Genomic DNA, 26,700 nt, shown 5'->3' with positions numbered 1-26,700 from the left:
GGCGATATTGTCACCCCAAATAGTAAAATATTAAGCACATATGTGAATATGGTTTAGAATTTAGAAAAGACAAAAAATTTCGAAAAGACAAAGAGGACAAAAAAAATTACGACTCCTTCATAAATTTAACGGATATAGAAATTAGCTAACTTCAGAAATTAATCAAAAAAAATCCGGGAGCTCAAAACTCTCCTAACCGTCTCAACCGCTTTATTTATTTTCATAAATAAGAGGCACCAATGCCCAGAATTTAATTCTTGTCTTAATACGACAAATGGTCAGAGGATTCAAGGCATATATCAAGATTACTCCCCACAATCTCTTTCCTTCAGGACGGTGTTCTGTACAACTGCTAAGTGTTAATAGGGCAGGATACGAAGAACCATTTTAACAAAACCGAGAAGCTCACGGACAACCCACTCGATGATCATCAGGTCTATTTTGAGATTGAATATTTATCACAACATCAGGACAGTTTCGGATAAAAAAAAGGAAGTCCCAAACATTGCAATCAATTGAAACGTTCATCAAGGGAAAAAAATGCATAAAAATAACCGTTGGCGCTACAATCCATATTGGATCAGGGCCTTGAATTGTGTTAGAGCACTTCAATCAAGACCGTAACGATACCACTACATGTGGTCATGTGGTCAGCATTGCGCTCGCCCGAGATTATTACCCTGATTTGACTCAGGTACTCATTGGCAGCTGAGTCGACTGGTGTCCGACATCCAGTCACGATAGCAAATCATTCTGCGACCAGTAAGATTTGAACTGCGACCTACTGCTACGGCAGGCGAGCGCTCTAATCACCAGAGGCATCCGGACAATCCTTTCAAGCCAACATTTCGTGCTACACAATCCTAAATTTATCTCAGGACTATTTTAAAGCTCAATATTTACCCCACCTCTAGGATACTTTCAAATAAGATGAAGAAGGGACTATACCAACGTTTGACGCTAAAAACCTAAATCTGTGTCAGGACAATTTTGAGGCCTTTGAGGCTTCTATATTTAGTCCTACGAAAAAATTTCGAAAAAAGTAAGGCAGGTACTTGTCAATTAAGTGAAATCAGAGTGGCGGAAAAGAGAAGGATGTGCGGATTGTTACTGCATCAAGCGCCTTAGGGTATCAAGAAAAAGTAGTAGATAAAATATTTTGCTTTTTTCGCAATCTAAAGTAGGTAAGCTCACGCTGTTAAAATCTAATTCTTGATGCGCTGTCAATAAAAGAGTTGAAAAAACCGTCAGAACTTCGCAACTAGAGTTCATGTTTCATAGAAAATACGCTTCTTCAGGAAGAAAATTCTTTTCACGGAGAAAGCAGGGAGAGGATATGCTTCGTTACCGAGAAAACACGTATCTTCGTAAAATCTGTCTCTCCACTAAGAGAAGCAAATTCCAGACCTAGTCAAGTTTTCATTTTTGTTGGATATCTTCTCTGTCATCTCCCTTTATTTGACTCTCATAGACTAGCGAAACTACCGAGTGTAATTTGAAATTTCTTGGAAACATAAAAAACGAAGACAGGCGTGGCAGGAGACGTCAAAATTATAAAAGAAAAATGAAAAACTAAAAACTATGAAGGACTAAAAATGGTTTGAAATAAAAATAAATCTCAGAAATAATAAAATATTCAACACTTTTTCGCGGTATACGAGGTGTGTTCAGAAAATAACGGGAATTTTTAAATTTCACGGGTGTGAAGTCTGACTGTCATTTTGGGTTCGGTGATTTTCGTTAGTTAAAAAAATGGATCAAAGAATTTGTATCAAATTTTGCGTAAAAAATGAGATTAAATATACCAAAGTGTGTAAAATATTAACAAAGACCCATGGTGGGTCTGCTATGAGTAAAACAAGAGTTTACGAGTGGTTTAAGCGTTTCCAAGATGGCCGTGAAGAAGTTGAAGACGACGAGCACCCTAGACCCCCCCAGCGATGTGCTGGAGTCGGTGAAAACGTAAATAAAATTAAAGAAATGATTATGAACTATCACCGAATCATAATCAGAGAAGTCGCTTATGAAGTTGGCATATCGATTGGCTAATGCCATGAAATTTTTTGGAGTGTTTTGGGTACGAAACGTGTGGCAGCAAAACGTGTTTTAAAATTGTTGAATTTTGATCAAAAGCAGTAGCGGATGGCAGTTGCTCATCAACTATTCGTTGTGGAAAATCGACAATCACAAGACATTTACAATGGAAGTAGAGAAATATATACCTGCGGTAAATTGTTAGCGATGTTTTCCCCTGTTTTCTTGAATTTGTTGTCCAAACTAATTCCAAACTGCTTAAATGTTAATTTTGGTGAGATCTATGGTGAATTGATTTTCTTGTATTTTCGGCACACTAGTTTTTTTCTGCTTTGTTCGATTGTGTTTTTGGTACCTGCCCCCGTATTTTCTTCTATTTTTTTTTTATATTTTGTTATTCTATTTAATCCAAACTATGTTGTCCGGAATTTAATGATGACTTGGTGAAATTTATGGTGAACTAATTTTCATTTGATCTTGGCTTTTTCTCATTTTCTTCAATTTGTTCTATTTTTCTGGGGAAATAATGAAATAATTGTCAATTATTTGTGAAATTTGCCGAATCTAATACATTGTTGAAATTGTAATTGTTGAAAATGAAATTGGTGGAATTTTCTTTGGGCAAGCCATAATTGGTGAAATTTTCATTGGTAATAAAAGTGTTATTTTTTTACCACTATTGGTGAGTTCTCTCCACAAACAAGCATTGGTGAACCAAAGGGAAATACTTTCTCTCTTCATATTTTCCCACTTTTCTTGAGTTTTTCACGGCCAGGCAGACAAGAATACTCCTCATTGTAAGACACAATATAGTTCTAGATGTATGTACACACTGTGATAATATGAACATATGTTATCGTAATAAGGATAAAATTGTATGGGAAATTGTTGTTGTTGGATGATGATGATTATTACTATTACTAACGGCCGATGAACTAGACGAGAATATTGAAGTTGAATGCTGTTGGGATTGAGGATGTTGGTGTTGCTGTTGCTGACTGTGATGACTGTTATTACTATTACTACTAACTGTTGGATATATGGACGCAGGATTTTGTTGTTGTTGCGGCGGTTGTTGCTGCGTTTGATGCTGCTGCTGTTGTTGGTGATGATGATGATGGTGATGTGAAGAATGTTGATTACTATTACTAGTTTTATTACTATCGATCGTGGCACCCGATGCAAATATCGCCGCCGATTGTTGTTGTTGATGTTGTTGAAGGCTACTCCTATTGCTATTATCAATGGTGGGAGTTGTTACGGTTGTTCCATCTGAAGAAAGTAGGCTTGAATGTTGTGAAAGCGTTTGTTGCTGCTGCGATGGCGGATGCTGTTGTTGGGATTGTTGTTGACCTGAAGCTGGGTTTGCCTGACCTTGCGTTTGTTGCTGCTGTTGAGGTTGTTGTTGATGAGGAAGTTGTTGCAATTGTTGGTGTTGCGATGACTGCTGGGATTGTGGTATTTGATCTTGATGACTATTACTATGCAACATTGTTAGCGGTGTTGATGGACTAGCTAATAAATTATGCGGACTAGCTAAACTAGTCGATGGACTTTGCAAACTTGATAAGCCACTTAAACATCCAGGACTTGATAGTGATTGATTTAGTGATTCCATATCATCTTCGGGCGTTTTAGCATCATCAACACTTCCACAACTTCCTAAATTGTCGCTTACATGATTATCTAGATCAGTGCTGTTCTCTTCGCCTTCCACTTCCATGTAGCGAATGCATTTCTTCTTGCGTCTGATTATGAACGTTTTGGAAAGAAAAAAAGAAAAAAAAATTAGTTTAGATTATGATGGTATGGTATTTTAAGGTTCGTTATAAATGAAAAATATTGGAAAAAATCGAATGAAAAAGAATCCACAAAATATTCATAAACTGGGTAATTTAAATTGGGTAAATAAATGAAGCTGACTTTAGAGCATGCAACAAACTTAATTATTATATCAAACAGGGCAATTTTTAAGGTTTTTTCTCTTTGTTCAAAGTTGTTGCTTGCACAGATGTTAGCTATTTGTCAAAAACGCTAGCTTTTATTACTCAATAAAATTATTGACAAAAGCAATTCATATCTTTTGTAAAAAGGGCAATTTAGCACTTGCTCCTGAAACTCAACTCGATCAGTTTCCCGTTAAAACCATAAATATAATTAATAATGCCATAATTCAAGGTCGTTTAAGGTGTGATGAACGAAAGGTTTAGAGATGGCCCTTTGGGTAACATTCATTTCCTGGTGAAGGATATGTTGCTCAGCTGTTCTAACGATCACCCTTAAAGGTGCATATAAATATATAGAATATGGTATATGAACGCCGCTCATAAACGTTTAGGCGTTACTTTTAAAACTGCATAAGGTAGAGCTATGAGAGCAAGCTTACCACCGATAAAAGTGGCAAACCCGATCAAAAAGAGCCGATCTCACAACAAAGAGGGGAAAAAATAGACAATGAGAAGTTATGAAAGAATATTCCCAATTTAGTAAAGTAAAATAAATTAAAACTCCATAATTTGGGATAAGATAGATCCATAGATTGCTTTCTGATTATCTTTATTTATTTATTTATTTATTTATTTATATGTAGAGCTATGAGAGCAAGCTTACCACCGATAAAAGTGACAAACCCGATCAAAAAGAGCCGATCTCACAACAAAGAGGGGAAAAAATAGACAATGAGAAGTTATGAAAGAATATTCCCAATTTAGTAAAGTAAAATAAATTAAAACTCCATAATTTGGGATAAGATAGATCCATAGATTGCTTTCTGATTATCTTAAACAATTCAGCTTCGTTTTGCTTTAAAAATTGCACTTGGTTATCAATAAAAATATCTGGTTGGTGACCAGTTTATCGCTGTTAAAAATAAATTAAAAAATATCACATTATCAATACAAATGCATGCCACTATATATTCTACAAATATATTTTTGGAAAGATTCAAGGTAAAAAAAAGCAAAAAAAATATTAATAAGGTATCGGTGAAAAAACAAATCCTCCACGCGAATAATGCTCAGTTTTACAAAGGTTTTGATGGATTTATGTTGAGTTTTAAGGTAGAATCGCTGATGATATAAAGTATAAAAGACTTTTGTAACATTCTTTTGTGAAATTTGTCTGTTTACGGTGTTTCCAGAAAGTCCAAATTGCAAAATATAAAATGGATAGAAAGGAGACAGCGAAATTGTGGAATACTAATTGGAGAAATAAAAACAAATGGAAGAGAAGAACAAATGGAGCAAAAAAGAAACGAAGAAATGAACAAAGGAAAATAATTAAAAAAGCTGAAAAAATTTAAAAAATAAAAAAAAAATCACAAAAAAAAGGAAAATAAACCAAAAAATATAATCGATGGATTTTTTAATATAAATCAAAGAATGAATAAATTCAAACGGTAGAACAATTTTTACGAAACATGGAACTTCCGTAAAAGAAAAATAAAAACGATGCAAAGCACAACCAACATTACGAATAAAAATCTTTAAAACTTTAGATACACGATGAATAATTCACTTCAAGTTTTCTCATACTGATCCAGTAATACCAATGCAGATATACATAAACACATATCTATGCTCATTTACAATGATATATGCATAATATATATATATTCAAAAAGAATGTAACACCTTAATCAGAAACATCAAAAATTAGGGAGAAGGTCAGATAGGAAAACAACATTTAGAAAAAAGATAAAACACATCAAATTGTAGAATTATTATTCAATTAATATATGTATATACCGAAAAGAAAATCTGTATATAAATATATTTTCTTCATTTTACTAAGAAATAACGAAGATTCTTATTCATTATTCTCACTTAAGAAACATTTTTAACAGCAATTCATAATTAGAAGTGAAAATAGATATTTGCGTTCCATACAATACGATTAAAATACACTGAACTTATTTTGAACGTTAAATACTAAAAAAAATCAATCGATTAAACTGTTATTGGAAACAATGAATAAAATAGATTCAATTTTTTTTGTGCAAACCAAAGCTTTTGTTTTTTTTTTTTTAAAAAAAAAGAAACAAATATTCCTATACAACTTAAATAAAAGGAAATAATTTTCTCTTTTCTATAAGTTCCACAAAATCTAGGACTTCTCCTAGACAAGATGGCAAATCTGGCAACAGAAAGAGTCCCTCAAGAGTTGGATTTTTTTTCTAGGTACGGAGGGGTTAATAGGGAGTCCACTTCATTCTCCCCTCTCCCGCGCTCAGCTTGTCTCTCTACCATCTACTTACTCTGCATGTCCTAGAAGAAGGTCAACTCGAATGGCTAATGGCTATGAGCTATCAAATTACACCTGTTTCCGTTGAAAGCCCCATAATTACAGCAAAAATCCATCAAAAAACTTGATACGAGGAATTTTAGCCAAGCCGGAGGGAGGGGGGACAGATTCGAGACTCCAAAAAATCTGGATCAATTGGGAGATCGAGTCAGGTTACATAATTTGCTTCCCGAACCCGGACTTTCCTCCTACAACCCTGGTCGAATGGGTCGTCAATTCAATGTTCTCTCCAAAATCCAAAAAAAAACCAGGGGTAAGGGCTGTAAATTTCCGGACCCGTGTTCCGCGATCGAAAGGGAGAATCCACGACGGATCCTGGATCTTTGTTCCTTCTGCCTCGGCGCGGTCTCTGTGGTTCCCTTCCTTTCTTGATACCCTCCGGCCATTGTTTTGGAGGATGTCCCTACTTGTGAGAGCTTTGCAGGCACTAAGGAAGAGGATCCTGCCTTTCGATTGAGAACTTTGGTCTGGAGATTTGTGGATCCATGCTCGCGGTCGAGCCGTCTTTTTTTATTTTCACTTTCAGTTTTAGCACGCGGTGCACGCGAATCCTCGCAATTGTTTGAGTATTTTTTTTTACGATCCGATGCGGACCCACGCACCGTCAAAGACACGTGAAGGATCGAATTGTTCAAAGGACTGCCCCCCCCCCTTTTCCAGAGCACAGAGGCATGCAAGCACGTGTCGACGTAACATTTCGATGGAGCTTCAAAATTTGCGGGTAGCCCTCCACGGTCAATTTAATAATTTTTTTTTAGGCATTTGGAATAGCTCTTCCCTTTAGGTCGTCTCCGGCCAGTCAGGATGGTCGTTTGACTATCGCTGTCAGTTTATTGTCATTACAAATTTTAAGGACTTTCTGCAAAATAATGGCCGGAGGGTGTCAAGGTTGTGTAGGAACCTCGGAGGCCGCGTTTCAATAAAACTCTGAGGCGGGAAAAATAAGAATTGAGGCGGTGATCCATCGTAGATCTTGTCCCTCGATCGTGGCACACGGGTCCGGAGATTTACAGCTCCACACGCGCAGTCGCGTATTGGTTTATTTCGTTAGGCTTGTGCGAATCTCCTTTGCTTGTGTGATGATTTTCAAAGTCCGGTGCGGATCCATGCATCGGATAGACACGTGAATTTTGGAGAATGAAACGTGAGGGATCAAAGCGCTCAAAGGACCCTATAGGTGTCTGTTTTCCTTTTGTGTTTCTCTCGCTGCTGCGTGTACAGTGATGATAGTGAAACTGACGCACAGTCTGACAGTGTGGATGCCCTACACCCCACTAAGGAGTGAAAAGGAAACACAACATTTTGCCATCATCATCGAAGGGATTCTGATAGAGGTAGTTGAGGAAATTGTAGCCTTCTGCAGTAAAATACTAACAAGCCACTTATCCTGCTCTGTGATATCATGAATGCTTTCAACGCTTCAGAAACGGTGATTTCAACGTCGAAGACCGGCATGATGGCGGATGGGAAAAGGTGTTTAAAGATGACGAGTTGCCGACATTGCGCGATAAGGACTCGTACCATACCCAAGTTACTCAGCCAATCATTTCCAAATGCCTCAAAGCCCTGGGAATGGCTCAGAAGCAAGGAAATTGCATGCCGTACGAGTTGAATCCGAGGGAAGTTGAACAGCGTTTGTTTGCTGTTTGCAGCTGCTTCAAAGGCAACGGCGGAAGGGATTTTGTAGGCAGACCCAATATTTACGGTTCCAAGGTTATGTTTGGTTCGGTGTAGTTTACTACGAGCTGCCAAAACCGAGTCAAACCATTATAGGTGAACGATATCGAACTGATGCGTTTGAGATGGACACTGAAGGAAAAACGGCCTCAGTTCGAGGAAAGTTACAACAAAGTCATTTTGCTGCATGACAATGCTCACCCCCATGTGGCGCGACTGCTGAAAACGTACTTGGAAATGCTACAATGGGAAGTTCTACCTCGCCCGCCGTACTCTCCTGACATTGGTTCATCTGATTACCACCTTTTCCGATCAATGACGCACGACCTGATCGATCAGCATTTCGGTTCTTACGATTAAGTGAAAAATTGGATTGATTTGTGGATCGCGTCAAAGGATAACGAGCCCTTTTGACGCGAGATTCATTTGCAGCCGGATAGATGGATAAAACTAGTGACCAGCGATGGATAATGCTTTCGATCAAAAATGTACTAACTATTTTTGAAAATAACGCCTTAAATTTTGAGAGAGAGAAAACGGCGGAAGCAAAGTTATACACCTAATAAGAGATAAGACTATAGAGATAACCGTAGCCACGAGACTCCCAATCACTCTAGCTATAGAGGGGGGGATTGTTTTTTCCTGTTTTTCTTCACATTTTCTACCCAGGTGAAAAGCAATTATATAGCTAGGAGGATTGGGAGGAGAAATTACAACTGAAAGCGCTTATAACGTTTTGGTGACCGACGCGTATTAGCACTCACAGGAGAAACAGACAAGTCTTTAGCTGCTAGTATCAATATTCTCAACTGAGTGGCACCAGAATATGGCTTTCCTGTTTTACTCCTTTCTTTTACATCATCGGGAAAAACATGATGTCTAGAAAGTTTTCCAATTTTCCAATGGGGAGTTTTTAAGGAAGTCATTTTTAGTCGACGTGGTCAATAGAAGTTAGCGACCCTTTCAGCGAATTTTCAGTAGGATTTATAGAACTTCTCCTTATTTAGATGAAAGGTAAATAAATTTGATCCTTTATGCTGTGTTCTAGCCTTGGTACACATGATGATGACATAACCATACTTTAAACACGAAGTTAATCGCATCCTTAGAGGCGCTTTTTTTATTTAATCCATATACGGCTTTTTATCATGATTCCCCCGCTTAATCTCATTGATGACGTAAGTACTTTGAGGTCCCAAGTGTATCTCATTGATTTCAATCTAGTATCGTGAAATTCAGGCTAAATTTACCGATTATTGCTTTCGATCTTTACAATTTTAAGCTAGTGGATGAAGAAATATTTATTTTATCATCTACTGCCTTGGAATTGTTTTTTTTTTTCTTTTGACGAAATTAAACCAAAAAATTATTGGTAAAAGCAAAAAACACACAAACAACACACCCATTAAAAAGATAAAAGGCGAAAAAACAACAATTTTACAATCAGTACACATATCGAAATACAGAGTCAGCTGAAATACTAATAAATTATGAATAATTTTTTTTGTTTTGTTCAAGAGAGGAGCAAAAATGCGAAAAGCTTAAAATTAAATCAAAAATTAAAATTTTTAAATAGTTATATCAACACCAACAAATGCATATGGGATTATGCCACATAAAATTACATTTAGTTATGTTTAATTTTTTTTAAGTATTTAAAAAATTTTAACTTGCAGTTATATTTCTTTTGGTATAAATTTTTAGTAAAAATTAACAATAGAAAACGCAAAAAATATAAATAAAAATAGAACGAATCAACACGAACGATCAAACAAGATAAATAATTTAATTTGGTTTTATTTTATATGTAAAAGCTGAATATTAAACTGACTTTTTTTGCTTTTCGGAATTCTGTTGCTGATGACCCCCAACATATTGGTTTGTTGCTTGGTCAGATACTATGAATGACGATGATCGCCAAATAGGTGGGTATAGGGGGTGTGGTTGAGAATCATAGCAGACGTACATGACGATGATGATGATAGCAGGATTCCATCATGATTCAGGCTACTATCAAAAAATGCTTTGTTGTAGTTGGTACCGAAGTAGTCTTTTTCCCAACTTTTCTTCCAAATTGTTATTGTACAATGGTAGCTTTCCACTGAATCGTTTTAAAGTTGTTGTTTTTTTTTTCTAGTGGTCATTCTAGAGTTTCGGTTAACTTGAGAATTTATGTCCTGGTGCTACTGGCTGTTTTTTTTTTCTTTTAGTTATTGATGATATAGTAGTAATGAAACAGAAGTTCTACTTTTTTCATCTTTCGATTAAAATTGCATATTCAAGCTGATATTTCAATGACTTTTATGAATTCTTCAAGATTGAAGATATCCTTTTTTTCAGCGATTTGTATATTTTTTAAACTTTGCGCTAAATGGTTTGTTTTATTTTGTTTTCTCAGTTTCTTTGACACTTTTGGATTTAGTCCTGTTTTTCTTTTAACATTAATATACAGACTCATGCACACAATTTTATCATCTATTGGGATCAATTATATTTTTAATTTACATTCCAATTCTGTATATAATGGTATCCATATATATACCTCATGAATGTATAATATTTTTATTTTTATTTTCATTACATCTTTACTTCTATATTTACAAATTAACATAAGTGGGCGCTTGTGGTGATTGTTGTTGTGGTCCACCGTTTGGACCGCTATGATTTTGTTGATTCCCGGCACTATTAGTACCTACGACAACAACTCCACCAGCACTTCCAGCACCGCCGCCACCCCCACCACCACCACTATTACCCGGTGGTCCACCACCACCAACTGAACTGCCAAGCGCTTGAAGATGATTAGATGGCGTTGACGATGATGATGACGATGAATTTGGTATAAGTATTGAACCGGGACCATTACCACCACCACTAACTGCACTACCACCACCAATCACACCTCCTGATGCTGTTGCCGTTATGACAGGTAAGCCAGGGCTAGACATACATATATATACATAGACATATATTTTTTTAAAAATTTATTTTCTGTCTAAGACAGTTCGTCTTTTTTGTTTTATTTAAAAAAAAATGTGCTATGTAAATTTCAAAACTATTGTATTTTTTACAAGAAAAAAATTGAAAAATCTGAAAAAAAAACTCATCGAAATTCACCGAAATTTATATGTAGATATATTTATGTCATATACATATATATATATGTTTATTGTTCCGAAATTTGGAGCTACTGATTTACGAAAGACGTATATAAATTTAACATTTTTTTTTAAAGTAATTTAGTTTAAATTTCCTAAATAAAATCCGGTTTCAGTAAATAACTGTTTTGTTTTCAGGAAAAATTTACATCACTTTTGGAATCTAAAGTCCAATAATAGCAGATAATATAATATAAAAGCATATAATATTAATTTAATATATAATAATATTAATAATTTCATATTTATATTATTATAATATTATTTTAATATTGCCTAGTTGCAGAAAGAAATATCCAATTTTTTTCCGTGAAACTTAATCTATCGAAATCAATTCATTTGTATTATTGTGTTGAAAATATAAAACCTAGCTACCCGGCTATTACCTTGCTTAAAGAAAATATTTAATATCTACTTTCTTAAGCAACAAATTAAAAATCAATAATAAAAAATTAATTAAACTGAAACTAAATGTTTTGTATGTTTTTTTTTTCAATAAATTATTATTTTCAAATGTTGTTTCCCTTTCATTCAATGCTGTTTCTGATTAATGTGTATAAGAACATGAAAGATATAACACTTTACATTGTCTTGTTTTCTTATTTTCATTGCGCTTGATAAGTGATTCCCGAGATGTATTTAAAACCAAAGAAAAATACCAGAAAGTGAATTCCTATCCCCGTATTTGTATTTAATATGTAATCACATAATGTGAAGGATAAATAATATAAATAATAAATGCGAACGTATGCAGATATTTTACCAATATTGGGATTTTGATTTCAAAGCGGTCAAAGTAAGAGAAGGAAATGCAATGCGTTAAAATAAAATCTCAGGAGTCAAATATGAAAATAGATTATAAATATATAAAAACAGAAAGAACAATATATAAAATATAACACCATAAAGTATGATCATAATAGTTATTATAGAAAAAAAAACAAGCTACGATGTACCTTAAAGTAAAATCATTGCCTTGCTTTCTTTTATAAGGGACCGACTGATTTTTTTCAAATTTTTCGGTTGAGTAGTTTCTGAGAATGGATCCGTGGAATAAATGATCATATTCGACCATCCGCACTCCCCACGTTCCCAACAAATGTCAAAATTTAGTCTTCGAAAAGTACTACTAGACAACTTTCATTTGATAACCCACACGACTATATTTAGTGAAAAAAATATACACCCCCCTTTTGCATGTATTGGGACATCTAAAAGAAGCAGAAGCGCAGCGGAGGCATAGAAGGAAAGCCACTGCAATTAACGCCATGTAAAGCGGTAGCAGCTCATAGTAAATAGCTAAGAACTGAGCAGACCCTCGAAGCAATACCAGAACGATAGTGTGGAGAAGATATGGCAGGTTTTAGTCGGTTTGGTTACACAAAACTTTAAAAATAACACAGTTTCGTCCAAGAGTCAGGCGCTGCCTCATCTTAACCCTGGGGGTCGGCTAACACAAATGATCGAATATTAACAGCTCATTTTCACCCAAACAGATTTTGCTAGCGACTTTTTCTCGATTTTATCGATGATCACGAAAGGGGGGGGGGGGGGGGAAGGGTGGGAGAGCTGAATTCGTGGCCCTTGCTAAGAACTTAATAATCCTTGCAAATGGGCCTATGAATTGTGAACGGGGTAAAGACTGAAGAAAAAGAAGAAGTTTCGTGCCTCTGTTAGTGTTCTTCAAGGAAAGCACCTTCTCCCCATACCTTCTCCTTCATGTCGTAAACACTGTCACGCGGGTTATCCAACGTCAAGTAGACGATGTTTTCCTAGCATCTCACAACAGAGGTGATCTCGAGCAATTTGTTCAAAAGCCAAGCCATGCGCTTGGGTCTCCAAATGAATCTCAATGAAACAGTGCTTGTGTGACCGAACCCAGTAGAATAGACAATATCGCTGTGAGTGGGAGCGCGTTGCTATTTAAATATCTCCGATTAATGTTATCAGCTGGGGGACTGACCAAAAGGTCACTCGGAACAACGTGCTTTGAGACGCTAGATGGTGATCTGAGAATCTTAGGCTCCTATGACGAAACAAAGGAAAAATTGGATCAAAACAGGTTGACCCCATTATTGGACAAAAACTAAACAAGAAGAAGATGATTCGCAGTGATGACGTGTTTGCGAATTAAGAGTTGCCTATGCCCTAGACTGGAGACTGACAGCCCCAAACAACCTTCCCAAACCTAATTAACAGAGCTGGAAGGAGATATCACTGCTATTATTAATATTTTCATTACAATCACGTAAACTGCTTAAAAACACAGGTTTCTTTGTGGGGAGATGGTACCCGCTACCGATCGGGACAAAGGCTAAAGAAGAAGAAGACAAAGGGAAGCAATGATTATACCATAAGAGGAGGTCCTGAGTGAAAATTATACATTGTGTATGTATGACAAATTCGTCTTTTTATCTAACTACCAATGCAGAAATAAATAAAAATTACTGAAATGCATCAAGTGGAGAAGAGATATCAAATAAAAGATAAATAAAAGAAATACAGCAAATGAAAACTAATCATGTATTATTCTCGATATGACTTCAAACGGTAAAGCCAAAAATGAAAAAACAAAAACAAATAATAAAAATGGACAATTGATGATGCCAAATTTAATTATTTTTGCTCCGTTAATTAATTCGAAAAAAAGTGGTTTTTATTGCCATTTCAAAAATCGGTTTATTGGTTATTTTTGTGTTGAAATTGTTAAAATTTTTAAAAGTCGATTTATATTTTTTGCCGAATTATTTCTAAAAAGAGAAAAGTGAATACAAATTTCCATCGGTTTTGGTTTCATTGGATATTTTCTTTGTGGAATGACAGATTTTTTTTTTTTTTTCGGTGGATACATTTACATTCCCAACTTCTTTTATATATATATATTAAGAATTTTGATGTATTGGAAATTTTTCAATATAATTTGGATATTTAATAGGAATATATGCCCAAAATGAATAAGAGAGTCAGATAAATATTTTTTTATATAATTAAAATATACCCAAAAATGGTAGAGGAAAAAATTGAAAGAAGACTTTTAGATGCTATTTTTGATATGTTCTAAATATATTAAAATGAGAAAGTGTGGAAGCAATGAATGAAATGTGTGGGGAACAAATTTTTTAGCTGATATTCATTGCTGTTCTGAGGAGGTAGAAAATCAAAATGAGATCTCAGTCAGATTTAATTAATTACAATTAATTATAAAAAAAATGTATTTCTTTATTTTTTAATAAAATTTAATTTCATCCCTTAATAGGGACCATCTCCTCTTTTTTTTTCCTTCTATTGCGGATACCCGGGTACCCAATTGCTGATGGGACGATGGGTGGAGTTTAAGATTATTTAAAAAAAAAAATAAATAAATAAATTAAATGTACTCACAACTAGCTTTCTTTTAAGTTAAAAACCGACGATTCAAGAGCTTAAAATAAAATATTGAATTTTCTTTTGAGCTATTTATACAAATACACCGCGGTAGGTACCCGGGTAAACGGTTACTAACATAAGGGTTAAAGTCAACTATGATCGCATAGATAAAGCTTTATGCCATCATGATAGGAAGGTTGACTCTGCTGGTCATGAACAATAAACCTGTACAAGGCTAAATCTAAGCTGCCGGATCACGATGGATAGCATTCAACCTCTCCGACGGATTACGACATGGAGAAGCTGATATTAGAAAAATTGATCCCAGACCCATTTCCTTGAACAATATCATCTTTAGATAGCGAAATAAGCATCTTAAATCCAGTGTTTAGCTCAAATATCGCCATCATTTTACAAAATTAAGATGAACTCCTCCCCCTTTTCTCACCGGAGAAGCCCACAGCTAACAATCGACCAAGGATGAAGTCGTCGCGATCGTACTTTTGGAGTCCAAGCTACTTTAAACATGAAAATGTGGCGGCACATGGGAGGTGCGAACTCTGAACGCCATCAAGAAGGGAAAGAGACGAGGGGGGCGCTTGGTCAGAAGTGACGAAATAGCACATTGTTCCGCTAAAATTAGAGGCATAGAGGCCCTCCATGGCAACTCATGGTATGCTCTATATTTTATATTTCATAACAGGATCCTTACCATTTTCCCTTTGCGAACTCCAGAACCTATATCATCACTATCGATGACACGACAACCGGTGTCCAATCTGACCCTGGTACAATCAAGAGTTTCAGAACCCCGGCCTTGCGCTAATATCATCAAATTCGTTACTCCAAATGATTTACGTCTTGGTATACACCACTGTTGTAGTGAAGACTGGGTTACCCGGAAGATAAATAGATTAAACACTTTTCGAGCAGGGTTTTCCTTGCCTACTCGGATCAAATGACCCACCCAACGCAGCCTCCAGAGCCTTATTTGACCCACGACTCTACGCTCGTAATATGGCTCAAAGACTTAATAGTTGTGCCGGGGTCGGAAGTTACATTCAAGTTTTTTATAGTGAGGGCATAATATGACCAGTCAAGATTTGAATTACGACCTTCTGTTGCAAGAGGTGAGCCTGGCTCTCTAACCAATGAGCTTTCCGGGCACTAACAATGAAACAGGTAAAAATAATAATGAGAATTAAGAGAGTGTATAGATGTTCTGCGCTAGACAAAGGAGTGCATAGAAGGCATATTACTATCTAATCTGCTTCTTTCAAATTTCCCTTAAGGGTGAATAATTCAAGAAAAGAGCGTTAAATGGGTGTTTTTATATGGCGTTTAGTTTAGAGTAGTAGTCTTAGTATACTGAAGCGCTTGAAAATTAGTTATAACGTTTTTATTTTAAACCTGTTTCCTTTGCAAAAACATAAAGTTGGAGATAATACGAAAGATAGAGATTAAAACCTCAAATTGATATATTAAGTAAAAACTATTATCAATGGTTTCCGATACCAATTCACCTTAATTCCTACTTCGTTCTAAGTTCAGTAAAATCTTCACTTTAGTTTTCAAAACTATCTTTTTTATTTAATAACTAATTTTTGATATTTTGTGTATTTTTTTTTTCAATGGTTGCTATTTTTAAGGATTTATCCTATTTTTTTTTTATTAATTAAGTGATAAATAGAAATGAAATTTATATACGTCTTTCCACAGAGAAAAAAAAAGGTATTTTATATATTATATATATTTATATGAATATATATATGTTTTGACGGCAATAAAACAAAATGACAAATGAAAATAAAAATTATTTATAAATGAATGGAAATATATATATATGTTGTACATACTGGAGAAAAATCAATAAAAAAAAGAGGATTTTGGACGAAAATGACGAAGGGATAGAGAAGGTTTAAAGAAAGAATCCCGCAAGGCATATAAGAGGTGGAACTATTTGCTTATTTATATACATATGTATTGATTTTTATAATTTCTATAACCCTTAATATATTTGAGATAGAGCAAGCATATTCCGGTCTCAATATGGTGAACATGCTGGTCTAAATATATTGCAATTCTCTCAAAAAGGTGCATTGTTTTAAAAGGAGTCGCTGAGAACATCTTGCTTGTTAAACAACACCTGTGTTTTCTATAGTGTACAAGCAAGCGTAAAAGAACCCATATTGAATCCTCTAGGCAGAATATTTGTCTTGAAGAATGACTTGACTGAGCTGGGAATCCCCACAAGGAAAGAGGTTTGATTCAAGAGGGAAGCTCAAAGGGAATCGATGCCGAAGAGCACAGTCAAGGGGGCGAAGATAGGGAGACAAGATGCTAATAAAGATTGAAGAGCAGATGACTAGCAGATATAATAAGTAGAGGACCAAAAATGATTTATCTTGAAGGTTGGTTAGGAAGCAAACCAGTTTGTTTGATTTTAGAACGATCCCGTATCGAAAGACAAAAAAGATTCGTAATCAAAACTGATGACATAATCTGTTTGTATCAAACATTATAGGTCATTACTTGCAGCCTTGAAAGTCGAAGGGTTGCAATGATTTTAAATCAGTTCAAGTTTTGAGTTGGGCACAATTGAATGAAAAGCCAAGTGGCGTCAATCAAATTTGAAAAAATCAAGGTATGTAGACGTAGACACATAGACTCTGGCAGTCAACGGGGTAGACTAGGATTAAATTTAGAATGGAAAGCGACGGAATAGGCAATTTATAGCCAATGGTTTTGTAACTGAATGAATTTGCTGTCGATTCTAATCTTGCTTGAATGTTTATTGAATTTTTTGGTATGCACTTGATTTCAACCTCAATGACGAAATGTAAGTCCTCCGTTTGACTTTTTATTCAGAAACCGATAAATATAAAACTTAGGTGTGGTTGAGGCGCTCTGCCCTACATAGAGGTTTATGACACTCATTTATTTCTGTTCAGTGTCCAAACTTGGAAAGAATATCTTTAACAAAACCCCTTGTGGATGGTTATCCAATAATGGCATTATTGTTAAACTGGCATGGGGGTTGTCAAAAGGACTTTACTTAAAGATTTAAGGCGGTTAAGATACTTTTTCATAGAATTTCATAAATAAACTGGGATGTAAAATGGATAAAGTATAAATGAAAATAATAATGGGAGTTCATTTCGCACTAAATTTTCGATAATCAGGAAAATAAATTATCAATAAAAGAATACAAAAATATATAAATTATTTTAGAGAACAAAATTGAGAGAAATAAATGAAAATATGGAAATTTTCATAAATAAAGTCAAATCAATCTGCATACAAAATATAAATATATATAAAACTTAAAAAAAAAGGATCTTTGAAATTATAGAATAAAAAATATATAGTAGGCAACTGTTTTTGGTTAGTTCAAAGAGATATTCTCTGGGAACTTAATTTCGTACATATAAACTTTCGTTCATTTTTTTCAAGATCAATGAAGTATGAAAGAAATATTTTCGAGCCGAACATCAATTATATTCTCTTCATCATGCATTAAATTTATCTTTATGTCTCATTATATAATTTTTGATTCATTTTCCCCGTTATTGAGCTCAAAAAGATTTTTTTCCTCGCAAAAATGGATTAACTTATTTCGTTTTTTTTTTTTAAATCCCTACCTCCGAGTATAAATAGATACATTTATTTATAAAATGCCAATAATTCATATATAGATTTTAAACTGAACGCAAAATTCTAGAATTAGAGGATAATTAAAGAGCAAATACATACCTGCAAGGTTTACACCATTGATTCTGCTGATCCAAACCAAACCTAGCTCGACACTTTTTCATGTTATTACCTGTTGGACCATTGGATTGTTATCGTTTTCAAAATGAATTTTTTTTTTAGAAATGATAAAAATAATTTTTGATGAAAATATTTCCGTTTTTAGAAATTAGAAAAAAATTTCAGAAATTTTTTCGATGTTAGACGTAATGAATATGAATTTTGTTCCAATCCAAATGATAGAAATTCATTTTGTTCCAATTCAGATGATATCAATTACGAAAACAGTGGATTCGTTGGTGATTTTGATGATATTTCGTTGTTGTTTTCCATTATGTTTGTTATTATCATAAACCAAACACGATGATGTTGGCGTTCATCATATATCCAATGTCGTTGGAAAGACGATCCGCGAAAAAAGATTTAGAAAAAAAAATATATATATTTCATTAGCATATTAGCAATTGAAAATGAAAATAAAGAAAAATATTTTTCTAATAAGCCAAAAGACCGATTAAATAAGATAAAAATACATTTTTGAATAGTTATTTCTCAAACAATCTACGTTTAAATTAATTTTTGGTTCTGTTTCAACCATATTTCAAGTAAACTTCTTCTAATCTCTACACGCTGAGCGAAATAAGCATTTAAAAATGTATTTTTCTTCAACAACAAATTAAAATTTAATATAAGAATACTACTAACAATTTCTTGAATGACATTCAAACCCTCAATTACTACAGAATAGAGTTACGAAATCGAAAAAGTAAAAAGAGTGAAAGTTGAAAAATGATTTATCTTTCAATTTACAGCATTTTGTGTTTCAAATTAATCTTTCCCTGAAAGCTATTTAAAAAAAACTTTACTAATTTAATAGAAAACACAGACTTTTTCACTGTGGACCAAAGTTATAATTTGTAATTTAAGCACATGAAACCATTTGATCCTGTCTTAATGTAGAATAATGGTTCATTTTGACTAACAAACTTCCAGACTCAATAATTATACTTAAGTAAAGCTTTTTTAAGTAGCTATTGAATTTACAAAAAAAGAAAGAAATTAAATTGAAAAATATAAATTCAAAAAAAAAATATCATATTGAAATAAATTGATATTCAGATTGTTAAAAATTCTACGAAATATTTTGTTGCGTTCTATTCAATTGAGGGAAAAAGGACTCTTTTTCAAACGTAAAAAAGATTATTTATTTACTGGAAATTTCGTTATTTCGGGTACTAGTTGCTCCCTTGAGTGCAATACTCGAAATATAGGTATTTCTAGTTAATGGATATTTTTTTTTATTTTTTGAAGAGTCTCATTTGTCTCAGCGATTGATATAATTTACGATTTGCAACTCGTAATCCTTATCCTTCCTGCAGTTTTTTTAGTGGTACTTGTTTTTAATTCGTTTATTTTATGGTTATTTAATCCAAATCCCAATCTGAATATCTCAGGGGTAACTGTAGTAATCTAAGAGTATCAAAGCCATTCAATATCACTCCATTTGACTAATAAATATATAAATTCTGTTATAAATTAGCATTTGTGCAAATTCATGGGAAATGAATGAATTCTTTGCATATCTAACAAATGCTGATTTTTGTGCACTTATTTTTATTATCATTACTGAATTCAGAAATTTTCCAAAAAAAAAAAAAAAACTACCAGATAATTGGTAAATGTAAAATGTGACGTAATAATATAATTATTTCGGGCTTATAAAACTGACGATTATGTTATACGCCAATGATGATCATTAAAATAATTATATTAAGTATCAATGATGATCAATCAAATAATTATATTATATATCAATCAAATAAATATATCATACATAATAAAATAAATAAAAAAAATGCATCCTAAATATGATGATTATTGAAGAGAATAGAACAAAGAAGAATAATTCTGATAAACTCTGTTTTATATTTCATTTCTTTCTCAATTTTTTTCATGTTGTCTTATTTCAAATTCTTGTAATAATTCAAGTAATTTCAATATTTCTTGCCGTTAAAGTCGGTTTTCAAATGAAGAAGGACGCGAAAAAGATGACAAATTAATCAAACTTGTGAAGATAATCTTTCATAATGATCCCTAATAGATCATAGAAAAATATCGACTAAGCAAAAAAAAAAACACAAATCGGAGATATTGGTCGACAAAATTGAACAATTAATGCTCAAGCGAAATAAGGTTAAAAAAAAAATATGGAGTACTGTTTTCTTTGAAGAAATGGGTTTCTAGTTGCTGATAGACCCACAGCAATTGAGATTTTGATAGTATAACTCAAAATGAATAATAATTAGATATTTTACGCTACTAAGGGTATTGACCATTGGGTCTGAATGAGACTACTGTCAGAATTTGGGCACAGTTACTTGAGGAATCTGATTTCTCACGGTTAAGATGACATTTATGATAAATTTTACATTCTGAATTTGATAATGTTCATTTCGCTCATATTTTTCTTCAGCTTCAGTTCGGTAGTGTGTCGACCCGCCTGCGCGGAAAGAGAAAAATGAGAAAAAAAAGATAGGTGTGCTCTCAAGCTAAATCGCACAATTCTTTCTCATATCTGACCTTTCCCAGTAACAGATTCCACGATAACCCGATTAAATACATGTAACGGATAACATGTGGTAAGGAGGGCGGGTGGTAAATTTCCTGGGAAATACCGGCTGAACCAACATCAACACCTGTACTACCAAAACCCTATCTCCACCTACACGTGGTGACCGCTGGGGATTCTTTCTTAATGGAAAACTGCAGACGGAGAAGGAAGAAAGCGAGTCGCCCGCGCCTAAGAACGGGACAAATTGTACCAACTGGTCCTCCAGATTGAGAGTTCGGTAGGGTTAACAACCTTACTAGGAAAACCGAACCGTTACGAAGCCACGAAAGGAGCCTCGAACAGAATGAAGTTTACAACGACGAACCGAGCAACGTCATGGAACGTAGGCTCTCTGTACGGACCGAATGCTGTTGTCCTAATACGTTAGATAGGGACCAGTTTCCTGGAGAAGAGCCAGCGGCCATCCAGTAAACGAAGTGCTCGGCTTTGAAAACATAAGCGAAAGGCTATGTACTCTGCGCTCGCGAAATTTAGAAATATAATCATCATTAAGGTTCTCGCCCCTATAGACGAGACTAAAGAGTCGGAGAAGGATACTTTCTACGAAGCAGTTGAGCGGATCCCCGAAGTCTGCCTATAGGGGAGAAATGGATGCTGCAATAACCGCAGTTAACACATCTTCTAGAAAGGAAGCATCAACAAATGATCTTCACAACCACCTGAAGAGCATTATCATGGATACGGCCACAAACATACTTGACCCCAGGTGCAGGAAAAGCCGGAACGGCTGATTCGCGAATGAATGTAAGCTAGCAACGGAACGAAATAATGCTAGATACCGGACAACGCCATACTTTCAAAGAACGCGGACACAAGCAGATGTCTATCAAAAACTCCGTTGAGTGGAGAAGCGACTTCACAGACAGAAAAAAGAAGCCTAGGAGAACTAACAAGTCTGTGTGTCTGTTTTACCAATAAGTCAGCAGGTTGAAGCCTTATACCTTATATAAAGTGTTCATTCTGGCGAGACAAGGAGGGAAATCTGATTTCCAGCCAGGGTAAAACTCTATACGGCTATGAGAGAATTCAGTATCCCGACGAATCTGATAAGATTGATTAGGCTGACCCTGTGCAAGGCCAGATAAAAGCAGCATAGGCTCTTTCACCATAGGCTCTTACTGTATAAGACGATGACCAGTCCTTATATATTCCTCGGAAACCTGGGTTCTTAGCAAGAAAATTTGCGAACTCTTGGCCCGCGTTCGCGAGAAGAATCCTCCGAAGGATTTTTGGTCCCTTACATGACGATGGACGATTCCGATAAAATATATGAACGATACCACGACCGTCTGGTTGTGGATAAAATCCTGCTCAGCTTGCGGCAGGCGGGTAGGATAAGGTAGATCCTTTCCGGAAACTCTATAAGACCAATATCTATGGCAGAAAAAGCACGCCAGACAATTTTTAGGGATATCGAATTGGGGAATTTCAGTGCAAAACCGGGGATGTGTGGAGTTTCTTACTAAGGCAGGCCAAGACCGGATATCGGTTATTGCGCCGTTGATGATGATGAAATGATGAACAAATAAATCTCATGTTCCATACAAGCTATGGATCCTTGTATCTCCGGAAAACCAAGTAGCGATGTTTAAGATAAAAATATCTATATTCTTTGAGATAGCTAAGCAACGGTCACCGCTCTACCGAGCTCGCAATGGAAGGAGTCAAGAGTGGTCCGAAACTGCCTAGAAAAACCAATCCTACGAGCGAAATGGAACGTGGTGACCCTCGTATAGGCTCCGGGAGGTAATTATACAGAAAAAGTGACCCGGGGTAAAAATAATCCAGGTGGGGGATGAAAATTATGCTGAGACCCCTATATTCATTACTTTTCCTTGAAATTTGTGTTTCAGGCCTACGAGACAACTCCGGGCCCGGAGGGAATTCCCACTTTTTCACCCCGCTCTCGTCCGGTCTGGTTCCAGGACATATTGAATTTGAAGGACATGAGAATATCCAATGTTTTGACCTGTGTGTGTGTTATGAAAGTGAAAACCCCCCATTTTTCCTAGAATTAATCCAGCAGATATTAATGAACTTTTTCGGGTAGTTTAGTGATTAGAGTAGAAAGCATTAAAAACAAAATGTCGGATATCGATTGATTCAGTTGTGAATAAGAACTTGAGGGACTAGTGCAGCCTTTAAAATTTTAAAAATCGGAAACCTCTTCTCGAAACGACAAAAGGGACGGAAAAGTGAGAAGAAATTTGGACCTAAGTTCGAATTAGACTGTTGCTTTACCGGTTTTTCTCGACAGCTGCCATTGGAAGACACATTCTTCCAATATTCACTATTATTTATATTCGGGAGAAGGGGAGGGAAACAACTAATTTCTCGTACCGAAGTTTTCCCTAGGGCCCAAGACAGGGACATCCACAAGGAAATTTTTATGGTGGTAACCTCATCCCCAGATTTTCTGTCCCTTTAAGACCGAAAATTGTGTGTTGTATTTATTTTAATTTACTTGATATTATCTCAGCTAAATCTAACGTTTCCGGCATGTTTTTTTTGCTATTACTTCAATTTCGCTGTGTTGCCTCGGCAATATCAAAGAATCTCAGATTATATGAGACAACTCTAAAACAAAACACAATTTTCGATACTAGTTTGATGAATGATATTCAAAGGCTAAAAGATAAAATTAATATGCAGTTACAATGTCCTTATCTGTGTTGTCAATTGTTAATTTTTTTAGATATTTTGTAGGTAAAAACAATAAAACATTATTACATGAATATGTGGTTACATACCATGTACGATATTAGAAACCTATACTTCTCTCTTTATCCTGCCTAAGAATGAAACAAATTCCAGATTCGATACTTTATACCTTCTATATAAATTGTTTTTCCTTCTTTTTTTTTTTTTTAATTTTGCATTTGTCTTGTTTACGTTTTATTCAACTGTGTATCTGAAATGAAGTTGATTGTCCTTTTTTTTGTTTTATTAATATTTTTGATTGTTATTCTCCTATAAGCTCTTTCATTTTCTTCCTTTGTTTTTTTTTTACGGTATTGTAATTTTTCCATTTTTGTTTTTGCGCTTGGATTTATTCCAATATAAGAAATAAATAATTTAAAAAAGTTTTGCCCAATTTTTGTATTTGCAATTTATATATTGGAAATATAGACTTGTAAAAAAGATATATATAAACAAAATTATAATTAAAATGAAAAGCAAGGGAAAAATTGAAAACTATTGATAGAGATACCTGAAAATAAAACTCAACAAAAACTATGCTTTTATATATACATTGTAACAGTTGTAGTAGTAAATAGCTAATCATGCATTTGAACATTTCATTTAGTCTTTTGTGTTGCTTTGATTTGAATGTTTAAAATATTTGATAATTATTCCCTAAATAGTGGTATTCACTTTTTCATTGATTGCCATACACCCGTAGTAATTTTTCGATCACAAAAGTATTACTTGCAGAATAATATTAATGAGACCGTTCTCATGATCCAAATTTCATGGAACTGGTTTTAGATCTAATCGCAACCAGGTTTGAAACAAACTATAAATAATATATACACATTGCGCCAGAAAATACACATTCATATCTGTGAGAGAAGAAAAACAGTACAAAAGCTCTTGTGCATTTAAAAGATACAAAAAAAATGAAAATTAGACAACCTAGCAAATGATGATTTCGGGAAGAAAAAACTTGTCTTGACGTTGATTTCGACAAACAAAACTTTTTTCTTCGATATTTTTCGGGAGTTAAGAAAAAAAAATAAAATCTTAAATAATACTTTCGCTTGAAATGGTAACAAAGCAGAGAGTTATATGTGGCAGAGGTGGTTATTTAAATAAAATTTTTAATAACCAGATATAGTAATCTAATTATTTATACTTTTTGTAATTTTTTATATCATATATAATGTTTTTATATATTTTTTCCGACCTGATTGTGCATCTTAAACGTCACTGATTACTCTAATATCGTCAATTATTTTGTATGTCAGAGTTTTATCATTTTTTTCTTTTTTGTTTGATAGATAGAAAGACATCACTTGTATTTTTTAAAAACCCTGCATTCATTCTTTACAAGTTTCAAAAATTAAGTGATAATTTCTAATATTTAATAAGAGGACAATATTTTTTGAGGATAGAAAAAAATTGGGGTATATATAACATATGCATGTATATACACAATGTATCAGAGTGAATACATTATATAAATGCATGCGTGTAACTAAAAAAACATTTTAGAAGAATATCTTCGCTAAATTCATTCTTCTAAATAAGAAAAAATATACTATTATCATTATATCATTATATATAAGTATATCTAACCTCCATCATTTGTGTCTTGTTTTCTTTTCCGTTTCTTGCCGCGTGATGCATTCGTTCGCGAACTCCAATCAGGATACATTTGCATATGTAACTGACGTTCGCGTCTAGCTAGCTCATAATATTTAGCTTGTTCTTCGCGACCAAGAGCATGCCACTAAACATATATAATATATATGATTTACATTAACCAAAATGATTATTTCTTTAAAATCTGTTCTTCTTCTATAATTTTCTATAATTTTTATATTTAATTTTTAAGAAGACTTTCAGACTTATAATCCTAATCAAAACATCAAAGCCTATCAAATGTATGTCTTGATGATGCTAAAAATTTCGAACTTGCTATTATAATTTATATTTAAATTTTGAAAGGCGCTTGCATACAAACGCTCTGTTTATGTTTATAATGGATGTTAATATAGTCAAAAAATTTATTGGTGTTGCTTATTAACGTCTTTCTTAAAACTTTGTGTAAAACAAACACCTTATTTCGGTTTATAACTGTATAAAACTATTTTGAATAGTGTCGCGGTAAGACAATTTTAGGTGTTCAATTGATGTACACAAGAATTAAAATAAATTAAAAATTCTAATAGCATTAGTTACAAATAATAGGCTTTGATTCAGTGCAAACTTTCAATTTCTTCTGTAATTTTCATTTCTACAAAAAAATGCGGCTGAAATAGTAGGAAAAGGGCTTTATACTTTACATAAAAAGGGAGGAAATACGTTTTCTATTATATTTGAATGTAGCTATTTATATCGTTGACTATTAAAATTATAGACATTCAAATGTTTTCGTTTTTAATTTTTCTTTTTATTTCGTGATTAATAAAGAGATAATATTTTCTCAAAAAAAAAAAAAAATGTTATCTTGAAACCTTAGAAGATATTCGCTATATTCGGAAAACTGATACTGATTGAATTTATTTCGGAGGAGTCAAAAATGGATTGACAATCCGTTCTTCTTTCATTCCAAAATTTTATATTATTGAAATAAGAAAAAGAATAAATACTACGATTATTCTTTAAGACATTTCATTTCCATCCATTTCGAATTTTTTCATCGTTTTATTTTAGATTTTGTATTTTTGCCAGCTTAATTTCAAATTACTCCCAATTAAAAAAAAATGGATTCCGATGCAGTGTAGAGCGTGCGTTTAATTTGACTCACATTTCTAAGTTGCGTGACTTAGTAAGGAACAAAAAAAAACAAGATTAAGTCTTGTTTTTTTGTGCCATTAAAATTGTGATGAATGAACCAAAAAAATTATAATTTTAGATGCGTTACTGATAAAACATATTTCATTTCTTATCTTATATTTTCCTTATTTGAATTGTGACTGATCGTTTAACGGGTTCGGGTGCGTATGTTAAAAATTTCCTTAAAGTTTCCTTGAAAATGTTTTGTTTCCTTATTTTTCATATAATTTCAAATTCTTAGAATGTACTAGGAATGCATATGCCCAAAATTTAATAAAT

General features: G+C 33.9%; 1 protein-coding gene and 1 long non-coding RNA gene across 18 annotated transcripts in view; one reads left to right on the top strand and one right to left on the bottom strand.

Annotated features, from left to right (window-relative positions):
- Positions 1-657: 657 nt before the first annotated feature.
- LOC119660910 (protein pangolin, isoforms A/H/I/S) overlaps positions 658-26,700 on the bottom strand; it is a 160,892-nt gene continuing 134,849 nt past the window's right edge. For 12 of the 17 annotated variants that reach the window (XM_038069871.1, XM_038069870.1, XM_038069872.1 and 9 more), the window contains 2 exons: positions 18,291-18,360; positions 658-3,782 (listed from right to left, as the gene is read on the bottom strand). In XM_038069871.1, coding sequence (XP_037925799.1) covers positions 2,888-3,782; positions 18,291-18,360 — 965 coding nt within the window. In that variant the 3' untranslated portion in view covers positions 658-2,887. Of the gene's footprint in view, positions 3,783-9,984; positions 10,954-18,290; positions 18,361-25,218; positions 25,373-26,700 lie in introns of those variants that run through there. The other 5 variants (XM_038069873.1, XM_038069874.1, XM_038069866.1 and 2 more) reach the window with 3 other exon arrangements.
- Positions 4,677-6,056, top strand: LOC119660913. Its single transcript, XR_005250498.1, has 2 exons — positions 4,677-5,093; positions 5,174-6,056. It is a non-coding gene; the product is annotated as an uncharacterized LOC119660913 (long non-coding RNA).

This window comes from Hermetia illucens, chromosome 7, assembly GCF_905115235.1.
Source record: "Hermetia illucens chromosome 7, iHerIll2.2.curated.20191125, whole genome shotgun sequence".
Lineage (NCBI taxonomy): Eukaryota > Metazoa > Arthropoda > Insecta > Diptera > Stratiomyidae > Hermetia > Hermetia illucens.
The sequence above is the reverse complement of the archived record's forward strand: the minus strand, read 5'-3'. Positions and strand labels throughout refer to the sequence as shown.